The sequence below is a fragment of the Echeneis naucrates genome, chromosome 13 (genome assembly GCF_900963305.1).
Source record: "Echeneis naucrates chromosome 13, fEcheNa1.1, whole genome shotgun sequence".
Taxonomy (NCBI): Eukaryota; Metazoa; Chordata; class Actinopteri; order Carangiformes; family Echeneidae; genus Echeneis; species Echeneis naucrates.
In genome coordinates, this window is record NC_042523.1 from 24,065,943 (window position 1) to 24,079,447 (window position 13,505).

Below are 13,505 nucleotides of genomic sequence, written 5' to 3' on the forward strand. Positions count from 1 at the left end.
TCTGGAGAAACTCTTTCTTAACCTGTTTCTGGTGTTCCTTTTTTTTATACTACAAAGCCGTAAACCTGCATTCTATCTAATAACTATTTGTGTTGAAGTCTATGGGAAAATGTCCCCCCTCCTCTCTGACGAGTTTCTGGTCTCAGTCTCTAGTTTACAGTATTCAGTACAACATGATGTTCATTTTTTAAATGATGCTCCATTTAGAGGGAAAGGGGAGGGGTTAGGGGGCGGGGCTACGGTGTGATTGACGGACGTCTAAATTACTTCAAAATGGCAGCTCAGTGTGGTGACTGCAAGTCAATCTGTCGCTCTCTCTCCAATAAATCAACACGTAAAAAGAGTTTTGGATCTTCTTCCTGTCGAGGTTGTTCTGTTCGTTCAATGAGCTGATTTTAAAATGTGGGAATTGAGATGGAAACGTGGGTTACATAAACCATAAAGCCTACACCTGTCAGCCATGATGGAGATTAGAAATGTTAGGAATCCACATTTCCACGAAGCAGAGGATTCATGTCGCTCCACACCCATGTGACCCGGCCCTGACTGCAGGGTCTGTACAGTAGCTCAGTGTCCTTTCTCAACCCCTCCCCTCCTGGGCTGATCCTGATCCTGATCCTGAGCCCCCCTCCCCTCCCCTCGCTGGGCTCGGCTCTGCTGTGCAGCGATGCTGTAGATGCAGCAGACTGGTACAGACACTGTTTGATACTTGAATGCAGCAGCTGGGGGGGAAGGACACCAACATCCTGACAGACACCGAGAAGGACGACGCCACTTCAGAGGACGTAAGATTCCCCTCTTTATCTCCCTCATTATCTCGTGTGGCTCCTCTTCAGGACTAACTCTGTCCCAGCCTGAGATTTAGATTCTGAAGACATCTGCCACACAGTCAGTTCGAGCTTATTACATTCAACTAAAAAGTGACAGTTGATGAGATCTATTTGTTTTTTTTATCTTTTGTGTCATTTGTGAACTGGAGCAGCTGCTTTCCTTTTAACTTTTAATTCATGTGACATTCCAGCTGGTTATAAATCAGCTGGCAGGATCAATAATCTGCTGAAATTTCTCTGACTTGTGATAAAAATGTTTGAATGTTCTGGAGATACTGTCATCATTGTTTCAACTGTATGATGAGAGCCGCTGTGAGTCACAGATAAATACTGAAAATACATATTTGACTTGTGACGATTGATCAAAGTTCTTGACGCTGATGTTCCATGAAGAAGGAAAGACAAACACCTTTTAATGTGATACAGTGTTGGTCCAGTCATCTTCTGTGTTTAGAAAAGAAAGTGTGTGTCCGCAGAGTAACAGAGGTTAGAAATCATGACATTCACATGCTGAAGAAAATTCACATCCTGATTTCACTGAAACACAAAATACTGAAGAAAAAGTTGAAGTTGAACATGCCAGTTGAAAAAAGAGTATAAATGATAAATAACCTCAAAGTCTTAGTTAAAGCAGAATTCCTGACAGTAAAGGAAGTAAGCTGATGATAATATAAAATATAAAACTCATTTTTAATTCACGACTAAAAGCTGCAGCTGAGGTTCAGCCACGTCTGTGTGCCATGTAAACTACATTACCCAGAGTGCACCACGAGTTTCACATGTGCGATTTTACACATATAAAGTTCACCCACTTTCCAGAGCTCATTAAAAGTGGATTAATCAAACGTGCAGACTGAATTTCCTCCAGCTGACGACTCCGCAGGGCCGCGTGTTCACAATCAGGCCGTTATCGAGCTTCAGGGCTTTTCAACATGATGTTTCTCAGAAAAACTGACACACGGTGCTAATTTAGTCCCAGCTCGGTGTGCTAGCTCAACCTGCAGCCTGAACACGACTTACATTCTTCTTCACACGTTCAGCAGGTTCTACAGATAGTTTGAGACCTGGACGTTTTTATTTGTCGTTACAGGAAGTGATGAAGCAACAAAAAGACGGTTTCTGCCGTCCTTCTGCACGTTGTGTGAAAAGGATTGGCATGTTTATTACAGGATGATCACAAACAGCTTTTGCAGTAAATAGGGTGAAAACACGGCCGTTCAGACTCACGGAGGGGCCATCGGATCACGACTTTGGGATCACACGCATTCTTCTTCAGCTCAACAGCATCAGACTTTTGACACAAATGTTGTGGTGTCTTGTATTAAAATGTACAACAACACAACTTGAAGCATTGGTGAACTCTGGGTTGTGTCATTTATGACCGTAACATCTGAAGACGATTGGTCGACTGTGACAGCAGCTCGTTATGAACTGACGAGTTGATTGGCTGTAGAGGTTATGATGGTTCATAGAAATGACTGGAGCAACTTCACTAGTTGCAGAAAGAAGTCAGATTGCCTTGAAATCTATGTGAAAATGGCCAGACTCCTCCTGCGTTGGAGGTCTTTCTGTGTTCTCCCACGTGGGCTCGCTGCAGTTTCTTCAGCTTCCTCCCTCAGTCCGAACGCCTGCAGGCCCGGTTGGTTGGTCATTATGAATGTGTCGGTGTTTCTACAGTGGATCAGGAGGAGAAGGGTCAGTTTCCAACACCGATGTTGAGCAGCAGGTTTTTCCCCACATTGTTAATGACAGACAACAACAGTTCAGATTAAAATTTCAGGGGAGAACACAACAAACAAAGAATCAGGTCTGCAGCTTCTTTTGTCGTCCATCTTCCAAAAATGGATCTGTCCTATAAACGGGCCATCTGCTCTTCAGAATTGACCTTCTCTTCCTCTTCCTTCCTAACAAACATGAGTGAAGTGGTACAACAAACCTGCTCAGTTAGATTGAGATAAAGATTGTGATACGGCGAGGCCAGTTTATTTGTACAGCACATTCTCACACACAGAGGTCACGCCGTGGGTACGACAGATTGACTAAAAGAAGCGTAAAAATCAGAAGGACAGAACATTATAAGGTTGACAGTCATTTGATTTCCTTGCTTCCAGCTGTGAGCAGACTGACCTCTGACCGTCTGAATAAGCGTTAGCTGCTTCATGGATTTAATTTATTTGGACGACAGTTGCAGGCACTAATTTGTTTCTCTCCGTCTTGGTTACACGCTGATGAAACTAATCCAGAATCATCCCGTTATCATGATTGGATGTTCGGGCGAAAATGGTTGGACGACCCTTCCAACCATCCTTCATAAGCTCCGTAACGTCTTTGTTTGTGCTGTCTGATAGTTAGGACCGTTGATGTTACGATGGTCGTAATCAGCTGCTTTTAGGGATCGTCTTACAGAAGGCACAGCTCAGAGCATTTATCTTTGGCATACCTGCGTTCTTTCTGAGTTCATTCCAGTTCAATCAGGCCATTGACATGAATTTTTTATCACCACTTTGATGCCTCCATTTAGCTGCATGGATGTGACTCCTTTTATTTGATTCTAATGAGCCTTTAATCAAACTGCAGTTGGGGCATCAAGTCTTGAAGTCAGATAGGAGGCTAACAGCCTTACAGTAGATCTGTAACCACCACCTGTATCACACCACCTCAGTACTGAGGTGGTGTGATCCCGGGTCACTGAGTTCTCTGCCTCTCCTCTGCAGGCCTTCGCCCTCATTCAGAACAGTACGCTTGACTCGTGACGTGTTGGCATTCATAATACCTCTCTCCGTTTCTCTGCCTTCTTACGGACACCTTTTGGTGTCCAGGAAAGACTTTTATCTGGCTCCTCTCTGCAGGCAGGCAGTGAAATGTGTCGGCGTGGAGGTGTGATCTGAAGGGCAACTAACGGAGCAGCCATTTCCCATACATTAACTTGACCTCGCTCTCGGCCTTGTACCTGAGTCTGCAGGCTTTTTTCCCAAGCTGGTCTCTTTGGGCCCCTCCCGCTCTGAGCAGATCAAGGGTGGAAAAGAAAGTGGATTTTAATCCCCAAGGAGATTATGAACCCCATGAGTGATCAAATGAGACTTCTGTCTCAAAAAGTACAAATTACTGTACCACCTCAGACTTGGGAACGGTTTTTACAGAACAAAGTAGATTAGATGTATCTCGTTCTCGATGATCATTAATCACTCTGCGATCACAGCGAGGCTGCTGCATTTTTCTGCTGCTTAGATTTTGTCTGACGTGGTCACGCCTGAATTATCTTTTCCATAGAAACATATAGAAATCTCCATAAAGGCTCCATTTTACTGATGAGATGGATGTTTTGGTACATTTTCAAAATCCATAAATGTATAAAAATCATGCTCACTCAGTTTCATCATCCCCATAAAATCAGAGTGAACATGAAAATGTAGCATTAGCATGCTAACATACTCTTCCACAGATTAAAACTGATCCTGGATGTAAGTCATGGTTCTGTTCTCAGGTATCGTGTCACTTTGGTTTCTACACTTCTAATAATCATTTTCTCGTCACTCAGTGTTTTATTAAAAATCCATTTTGTGCAAAACTCCTGAGTGTCTTAGGTGTGTCACCAAATAAATCACTGTCATTATTAAAGATTCCTGACGGCCAAAGCAGCATGAAGTGTTTCTTTTTCTTTGGTATTACATTCATCTGGTGCCCTGTTGTTTATTAAATGACCTCCTAATCTGCACCAAAGCACCAAATATCCCCAGCAGCTGCTGTAAAATTAGAAACGCCAGCAGATAATTAAACACGATCAACCTTCCTCCTCTTTCTGGTTTTGCCCTTCACCCAGACAGAGAGCTGGCATGGATAATAAGGCGTTGGAACCGGACTCTGTGAGCATCCCCATGGAAGAGGCCGTCATCTGCAACGGAGATGCTCAGCAGCTTCAGCAGCAGCAGGAGCCGTCCATGTGTACCCACCTGAAGAAGGTGGAGAACGAGATCACCGAAGCTCAACGTTTCTCGCACCTCCCCAAACGCTCGGCCGTGGACCTGGAGTTCATCGACCTGTCCTACACCATCCAGGAGGGGCCGTGCTGGAGGAGGAGAGGTAACCAACTTCTGCCTCCACTTTAATCAGTTTGGGAAGGAGAGCAAGTGCAAGCTCCTCCTGCCCTGAAGGTCTGGACCGTCCACCTGCCTTCAGGGCCGTCGAAGTCTGGGAACTGAATTTACTTTAGGTTTAGGATTTAAAACAGCAAAAATCCTGCAAGCCGGAAAAGTCTCTTTTATATTTTACTGTTCTGTCTCTTTTTGGGATACTTCAGGCTGTTTCAGATGAAATTTCAAGTAAATCCAAATGATTTGACCAGATTAGACACATTTTTAATGATGCATCAAAAATATCTTTATTTTTCTTGAGCATCACTTTGTCAGTAGCAACTTCACAACAACCAGATCATCTGATACTAATACGTATGTTTATTAAACAAACCTGCTGAATAAATACTGTAATTGAATCTAAAATTCTGAATTTAAAACAATTACTGGAACCTTTTTAACATCTGGCTGAATTTAGTGGTTAAGTTTTCTCCGAACTGAATTCATTTCTTTCTGTCATCCTCATTGTTTTTGTGTTGTGTTTTTTTCTGCCCAGCAACAACACAAAACGAAACCAGCAGCACGTCAGCACATGACAGACTGTTGAGGCCTCCAGCAGTGAGAGCTGAACAGAGTTACCGTAGTTCTCTTGACTATTGATCACAGTTCCCGGGGGAGCAGGTGGAGGCTCGGCGCCGGTGTTTGCTCCTGTTGATTTGGTTTTGATGGGTTTTTTTTTACGGACCTTGACAGAAAGCAGGTGTTGTGATGGGGGGGGGGGTCGTTGGGGTGACCGGCAGTTGGCACCATTGAATGACCCGCTGAGTCGCTGCTGCTGATTGGACGTGACACACTGAGTCCATGGATTTCACCCAGAGGATCGATGGTCAGTGCAGAGTGACGTACGCAAACAGTCACGATACATCTGCTGTCAGTGTGTGTATTCCATCAATACGGAGTTGGTTCAAAGTGATTCTATCTGAAGCCAGAAACATAGAAACACCTTTTAGAAAAGAAATCCTCGTGCAGACGTCTGCTTTCAAAAGCGATGAGGTGCATCACGCTTGTTTTTCAGTTCTCTTTGTTAACTTTTAACCAGAAAGTGACTCAAAGAGCTGAAAGGCTTCTGAGAATGAATTATGTACTGAGCATCTGTCATTTGTCAGTGTTGCGTTCACGGGCCTCCTTTGCCCCAAAGTGGAAAAAAGAGCTCAAGGCAGGTTATATGTGTTGTGACGCGTCAGCAGTGGTCATCAGTGTCCTGCTGTTGTTGTCTGCAGGTTTCAAGGCATTACTGAAGTGCCTGTCTGGAAGGTTCTGCAGTCGGGAGCTGATAGGAATAATGGGGCCCTCGGGGGCCGGAAAGTCCACCCTGATGAACATATTAGCTGGATACAGGTGAGACAGCAGCACAGTTTGGTAAATGGCCATGCTACAGTGCTGTTCATTCTGTGTGTAAATGTGTGTGTCCTTCCTGCTGCTCAGGGAAACCGGGATGAAGGGTCAGATCCTGGTCAACGGTAAACCCAGAGATCTGAGGAAGTTCAGGAAAATGTCCTGCTACATCATGCAGGAGGACATGCTGCTGCCACACCTCACTGCGCGGGAGGCCATGATGGTGAGCCGTCATTTCATATCCTCCAGGAAAAATGATCTAATTCTGAGATCATCTTCAGTAATCGGATTTTACAGCTCATGCTCATGCTCATGCTTCCTACCACACTTCAGCTGGTAGGAACAGCACTGCAGTTAAACAGTCCGTTAATCAAACTCCAAATGAAACATCCTGATATTCGGACATACTGGATTGTTGTATATTCTTTCTGAACTACAAAAGAAAGTTTGTTTTTGTGTGTGTGTGTGTGTGTGTGACTCTGCTGCAGGTTTCAGCCAATTTGAAGCTGGATGAGAGTATCGATGTGAAGAAAGCCCTGGTGAGCAACACAAATAACAATAAGTCTTATCTTTGAATAATCAATTCTGCACTTAAACACACCAGATTAATAACGTAACGAACCAGCAGTTTTGTTTTTATCTTCCCAGCAGATGTTTACAGCTCAAACCAAACAGTTTTGGTTTCTGTATCTAATTTCCTCTTTTATGAGAACTGCATGATGGATGCATTTTGACAAGTGTGGATATTTTGGGAGAAATGAGCCAAAACATCAAAAAGAAAATCTTTTCAATGTCAATGGTTTTTTGAACCTACAGTGTATTAACCCCCCCACACACACATTTCCTGTCCAGGTAAATGAGATCCTGACGGCTTTAGGCCTTCTCGACTGCGCTCACACCCGCACCGGCTCGCTGTCAGGAGGTCAGTGTAAACGGCTGGCCATCGCCCTCGAACTGGTCAACAACCCCCCCGTCATGTTCTTCGACGAGCCCACCAGGTGAGATGCAGGAGTTCCAGCTAAGAGAGAAGCCAGAGGTTTACAGATGGAGAAGTTTCTTTGTCTTCCGAGGTCGCTGACGGCCCTTCTGTCCGTCTGTCTCTTTCTGTTCAGCGGCTTGGACAGCGCTTCGTGCTACCAGGTGGTCTCACTAATGCGCTCTCTGGCTCTGGGGGGACGGACCATCATCTGCACGATCCACCAACCGAGCGCCAAACTGTTTGAGATGTTTGACAAGGTACGAATGTGTCAGTGAGGGAGGAAACAAGGGTTGCTAATTTTTGTTTTTACTGACTTACCAAGCCTGAATGATTGTTTCATTCCACAGCTTTACATCCTCAGTCAGGGACAGTGTATCTACAAAGGCACGGTCCCTTACCTCATCCCTTATCTGAAGAGTCTGGGCCTCTACTGTCCCACCTACCACAATCCTGCAGACTTTGGTGTGTTCACTCACTTCCTGGATGTGCCACAGCTTGTGGAGAAAGGTCATCATGTCGATGTCTTCCTGCTTCTGTCTTTGCTTCAGTCATCGAAGTGGCGTCTGGAGAGTATGGAGACCTGAACCCCGTGCTGTTTGAGGCAGTCCAAGGTGGGATGTGTGCATTAGAGGAGAAGAAGAACCCGAGTGCTAACGGCTCATCAGTCTGTGCAGCAAACCATCCAAAGGTCAGCAGCTGTCCTGGACTGTCCTGGACCATCGAACCCTCTTTGCTTTTAATTTACTTTGCGGCTCTTTGATGAATTGCTAACCTGTTTTGTGGTGAGTTAATTGAGCATGCTGGGATTAGCGTGGCAGATATATGATCTCGGGGAAGGAAATCCAAACATAACCAAGCAGGACAGACACGGGTAGAAACAGTTCCTCAAGTCGAGTCCAGATAGACCTCTAAAAGAACAAATCACACCTGGTGCTGTAGCTTCACCTGTAGGATCTGGGCTAAGTCCTGCAGGTTTAGATTTTAGACCTCAGAAGGTAATCGCACCTTCTATGGACCTTCAGCTGGGGGAGACCAGGATCAGCAGCCTCTCCCCGAGTTGGTGCAGGTGGGTTAGAATTGACTGGATCCAGGTGGGCCATTAATCCAGTCATGTTTTGTGGTTTAATTGTGTTCATGTTTTTCACAGGATGCTGAACACGTAGAGAGCCACACTTTCGCTACAAGCACGCTAACACAATTTTGTATACTCTTCAAGCGAACTTTCATAACAATATGCAGAGACCAGGTAAGTCAAAGGTCTGTAGTGTCTTTACTGGTCTCAGTTGTGTAGCAGGTAGTTTAATCATCCATAACTGTGATTGCGTATTTGGTTTCTGTTTCGTTGACAGGTTTTGACCCACCTCAGATTGATGTCCCACATCGCCATCGGTGTCTTAATAGGCCTACTCTATCTGAACATCGGCAATGATGCCAGCAAAGTCTTCAACAACACCGGCTTCCTTTTCTTCTCTATGCTCTTCATCATGTTTGGTGCCCTCATGCCAACTGTGCTAACCTGTGAGTGTGATGACTTGTGTTGACTTCCTGCACGTGTTGTCGATACAGACGTGTCAACCAGCGGGATCCAATTTCATAATGCTGAATGTTGAGAGATGTGTTAATGTTTTTGTTCACCTTGTCTCAGTTCCTCTGGAGATGTCCGTGTTCCTGAGGGAGCATCTGAACTACTGGTACAGCCTGAAGGCCTACTACCTTGCCAAGACCATGGCTGACATCCCCTTTCAGGTTAGTGCCAACAAACTACACAAAGTAAAACAAAACTGCAACACACTGCTGCTCTCTAGTGTTGAGTTGCTGTTACCGTTCACTCAGCTGCCCACTCTGCATGAGCTGATCTCTGTCAACTGGCAGCTTTTAGTTCAAGATGATATATTTATATAAGATGTAATAGCAGTGTCCATTTTGTTGTGATTTTAAGGTTGTTTCTGAATCCACACTGGGAACGTTTCTCTGAGCGCTGAGACCTTTGACACTTCACTGGGTTAATACAGAACCTGGACCTGATTGGCTTTTAGACAATAATGGACCTTTAAATAACTCACCCAAATATGTTGAATGAGATTCCAAGATAAACTTTATCTTTTGTTCACTCACCTGACTGCCTTTACTGAAATGAAATGAAATGTCAGTTGTATGTGGCTCAGCTGAGAAGGAGGATCAGGGCTGAACCCGTCTGCAGCTGCAGCTACAGCCTCCTCTGACATCAGCATGACATCGTGTGAAATGATAGCTTTGGTGTGAACTAAATAAAGCTTAATGAAAGTGTTATTCCAGGTCATCTGCCCCATCATGTACTGCAGCATAGTGTACTGGATGACAGAGCAGCCTCCTGAGGCCAGCCGCTACCTGCTCTTCATAGCCCTGTCCACCTGTACTGCCCTGGTGGCCCAGTCCTTAGGCCTGCTGGTTGGGGCGGCGTCCACCTCGCTGCAGGTACTTGCAGCTTTGCATTGTGAAATGTTGGCTCATATTGTTGTACCCATAAAAACATTTTTCTCCACATCCTTGAACAGGTAGCCACGTTTGTGGGACCCGTCACAGCCATCCCAGTGCTGCTGTTCTCTGGATTCTTTGTGAACTTCGACACCATCCCCAAGTATCTGCAGTGGAGCTCCTACGTGTCTTATGTCAGGTGTGTAGTGTCATCACATACCTCTGCATTCGAACCTGGCTTCCTTCCTGGTGGAGTCTGCGTGTTTTCCTTGTTCCTTAATTTGTTGCTCTGAAGTTCCTGTGTTTAGCTGACCCATCCATCCAACACAAGCCTCCTGCTGACGTGGAATTATTATTCTAGATCAGCTTGATTTTTTTATATGAAGAAATCAATCACACATCTTTGACCATTGTGTCCTTATTCAGCTGTGAGCACAAACACACTTCTCCTGTGCAGTCAGGGATTCAGATAATCTGCCTGAACTGTTGATTTGTTTGCAGATTGTAAGATTATCTGCACTCTGGTGTCTTGCCAGATCTCAGCAGTTAACTTTGGCATCATTACAGGCAGAAATTATATCCAAAGTTTCTGAAGTGAGTTAAAACTTGACCTTTCACAACCACTGAACAATCTGGTATAACATGTTGTCAAGGTTGTCGATTGTTGAGGTGACACTGTTGAGTAGTAGTTCATTTTTTATGGAATTTTCTGTGATTATTTATGGACAGGTTTCTTAAATCACTTAAATGATCAGAGTCTTTGCTTGTTCTTGGTGTAAATTTTGAGCTGTGTTGACCCACAAAGAGAGGACAAACTCTTTTCCATCGTGGATTTTTCTCAGCGTTGGTGTCCTTTCCACAGATATGGGTTCGAAGGGGTGATCCTGTCCATCTATGGGATGAACCGCTCAGAGCTGGAGTGTCCAGGAAAGGCGTGCAAATTCCAGCAGCCTGAGGAAGTTCTGCAGCTGCTGGACGTGGAAGATGCAAAACTCTACATGGACTTCATCGTCCTCTGCATTTTCTTCATCATCCTTCGACTTGCCACCTACCTAGTCCTCCGCTACAAGATTAAGTCTGAGCGATAGACTTCATTTGGCTCATCTTCTGAAAACTAAGCGCTACCCGCAACAACTTTCTATGCACAAAACAACCTCTGTCATGTGGGAATTTGTGTCATTTTGTTTGAATGCACTGCTGCCTGAAAAGGACAGTAAATGATTTCTGATCTGTTATCCTGCCAGCAGCTGATGGGTGACAGTGAAGGGTCAACTCAGAAACCAACATACACCTGTTTTACCTCAGACATCAGAACGTAACGTCTGCACACGAGGCCAGATCAGTCATGAAGGAGGGCAACCTGAGCCGATACTGTACAATTCATATTCCTGGGCACAAACTGTTGCACTGGAGGATAAAACTGATATATTGTGCCTGAAAGAGTGAACATGAATTACAGTTTTTCTGTGAGAATCATGGGATGATTGTATCTCTGCTTTGGATGAACAGTTTTTGTTCATTTTGTTTTCCTCTAATGACTGAATTTGGATTCACAAAGTGTTTATTTCCTGGATCGATCTAATCATTCTTTGAGCTAGATATCTTTTCTCATAGTTGTCCTGATTACCTCCCATAATTAGTTTTTTTCTACTTCCTTAAAATAATCTAAAATCTTTACACTCATAGTTAAAATATTACTCAGCCTTAATAATTTTGTACTGTGCTGTATTATTTTAGCAATATAAATGTATTTAAGCTAAGTAGATTAATTATTGTATTACTCTGAACTTCATCCAGTCATATTTGGTGCTATTTGAAGTTGTATGTTTTATTTGAATGACCTTGAAAAAAAAAAAAGCATGTATGTATTGGGACTGCATAATGTGAGGATACAGGGTAAGGAGAGCAACCAAAGAAAATTAAACGTGAGGAAGTGTGTGTGCGTGTGTGCGTGCGTGTGTGTGACAGGTGAGCCCAGCCATCATGCAGATACCTCACCTGTGATCCACCGGTCCTCCATCTTGGCTCAGGAGGTCGAGTGATGATGAAGTGTCTTTGGGCCTGATGCTAAACCCCAAATCATCCCCGATGTATCATCGGTGTGTGTGACAAAAAAACTGAGTGGTTGATGAGACTTCAAAACTGCAGCCCATTTATATATATATATAATATATATATGGTTCTTGTTTGCCAATAACGTTTTTCACTGTTACTAATAAACTTTTTTGCACAAAATGTCCCAGTTTGAAATTCTTAATTCAATGATAAGTAAGTGCTGCAGCTCTGCCGTACAGGTTGGTGTAGCTGTGCTTATTTGATAAACCCCACATGCAACAGACCTGCTGGCACTGATGTTTTTTTAAAATACACAGAATTTTTTTCTGTATGAACTCATTGACATGGCATGATATGTGATGTCACCCATCTGTTTGCAAAGCCTCCAGTTTCCAATTTGTCTGTCAGCCATGTTGTTTAAAAACAACAACAGAAGAAACCTTATAAGCCAGCTTTGTGGTTTCTTTCGTGAGTCAATGAACCAAGTTAGAAGTAGGTACATTTTCCTATAGACTTCAATACAATCTGACATCAGAGTTGCCCCCTGATGGTCATTTGACAGAATGTAGATTTCTTCAGTATTGGCTTAATTTTACAGACCAGGTTGATTCTGTTGCACCAACAACTCTAATGGCATCAACTCTGCTTAACATTTTTATTTTTTACCCAAAAAACAGCATTTGCTGTAATTTTGGATGTTGCCCCTTTTCCCTGAACTGTATCTACTGCATCTGTGTGTGGTTCTCCAGCAGCACAGTGGCAGACAGGAGAGCCCTCCAGGAGGTCGTCACCACAGTCCAAACGATAATCAGCTGCCCTCTCCCCTCTCTGGAGGAACTGTACAAACCCAGTGTCTTAGGAAAGCTCAAAAGATTGTTGGGGACCCATCTCATCCTGGACATACACTTTTTAAGCTGCTGCCATCAGGCAGACGCTACAGGGCACTGAAAACCCAAACAAACAGACTCAGGAACAGTTTTTATGCCAGAGCCAAAGCTGCACTTAACACAGCCAACATGTGAGTCACTTTAAACTATATGATCAACCGTGCAATACCTGTAAATGTGAATTTGTGCAAAACCTCTACCTCTTATCCAATTCCAGGTAAGGTCACTCTGGACAGGTCGCCAGTCCATCACAGGGCCAACACACAAAGACAAACTCAGACCTCCTGGGGGGGGGTTGTAGAGTACCTGGAGCAAACCCACAAAGGCACAGGAAGAACATGCAAACTCCACACAGAGAGGACCCAAGCCAAGAACCAAACCCACAACCTTCTTATTGTGCGGCAACAGCACTAACCACAACGCCGCCCTGCTGCCTTTGTTGTGTTTTATACGTATTCATTCAAAATGTTTCTAAACCAGCACCTTAAGGACTGCATCCAATTTCAATATGACAAAATGACAATAAAGACATTCCAATTCTAATCTTTCTTCACTACATATTAACTCTACAATTGTGTGCGCTATAAATAAACTGAGCCCCTTTTACTGCTTCACTACAAGGAGGAGTATTGATAATAATTAGAGATGAATGTCCGTTAAATTTTGTGTTGATTTTGTACATTGCAGAAATGACATTTCTCCCAGTTGTGCTGCTGGATTTGTGCATGTTTGACCTTGTTCTGCTGCTGCAGGTCTCTGCAGGTAAATCTTCCAGCTCTCTTCGTACCCAAACAAAGCAGAAATAAGAAGTTTTCAGCCGCTTTATCACTTTTCC

At 43.9% G+C, this 13,505-nt stretch overlaps 1 protein-coding gene across 1 annotated transcript; it reads left to right on the forward strand.

Annotated features, from left to right (window-relative positions):
• Nucleotides 1–703: 703 nt before the first annotated feature.
• Nucleotides 704–10,816, forward strand: LOC115053055 (ATP-binding cassette sub-family G member 4-like). The gene is made up of 15 exons (XM_029517618.1): nucleotides 704–785; nucleotides 4,651–4,910; nucleotides 6,181–6,298; nucleotides 6,386–6,518; nucleotides 6,784–6,834; nucleotides 7,148–7,293; nucleotides 7,408–7,531; nucleotides 7,622–7,736; nucleotides 7,823–7,962; nucleotides 8,422–8,520; nucleotides 8,624–8,792; nucleotides 8,920–9,020; nucleotides 9,570–9,728; nucleotides 9,809–9,927; nucleotides 10,591–10,816. The coding sequence occupies exons 2-15, from the start codon at nucleotides 4,664–4,666 to the stop codon at nucleotides 10,814–10,816; spliced, it is 1,947 nt and encodes a 648-aa protein (XP_029373478.1). The 5' UTR covers nucleotides 704–785; nucleotides 4,651–4,663.
• Nucleotides 10,817–13,505: the final 2,689 nt, after the last annotated feature.

What these genes read in the sequence shown, in the direction of transcription:
- LOC115053055 (XM_029517618.1), top strand. Translation starts at nt 4,664, where the DNA reads ATGGATAATAAGGCGTTGGAACCGGACTCTGTGAGCATCCCCATGGAA. An exon ending in CCACAATCCTGCAGACTTTG is followed by an intron (nt 7,737 to 7,822) that starts GTGTGTTCACTC and finishes TCTTTGCTTCAG; the next exon opens with TCATCGAAGTGGCGTCTGGA. An exon ending in TGGCTGACATCCCCTTTCAG is followed by an intron (nt 9,021 to 9,569) that starts GTTAGTGCCAAC and finishes GTGTTATTCCAG; the next exon opens with GTCATCTGCCCCATCATGTA.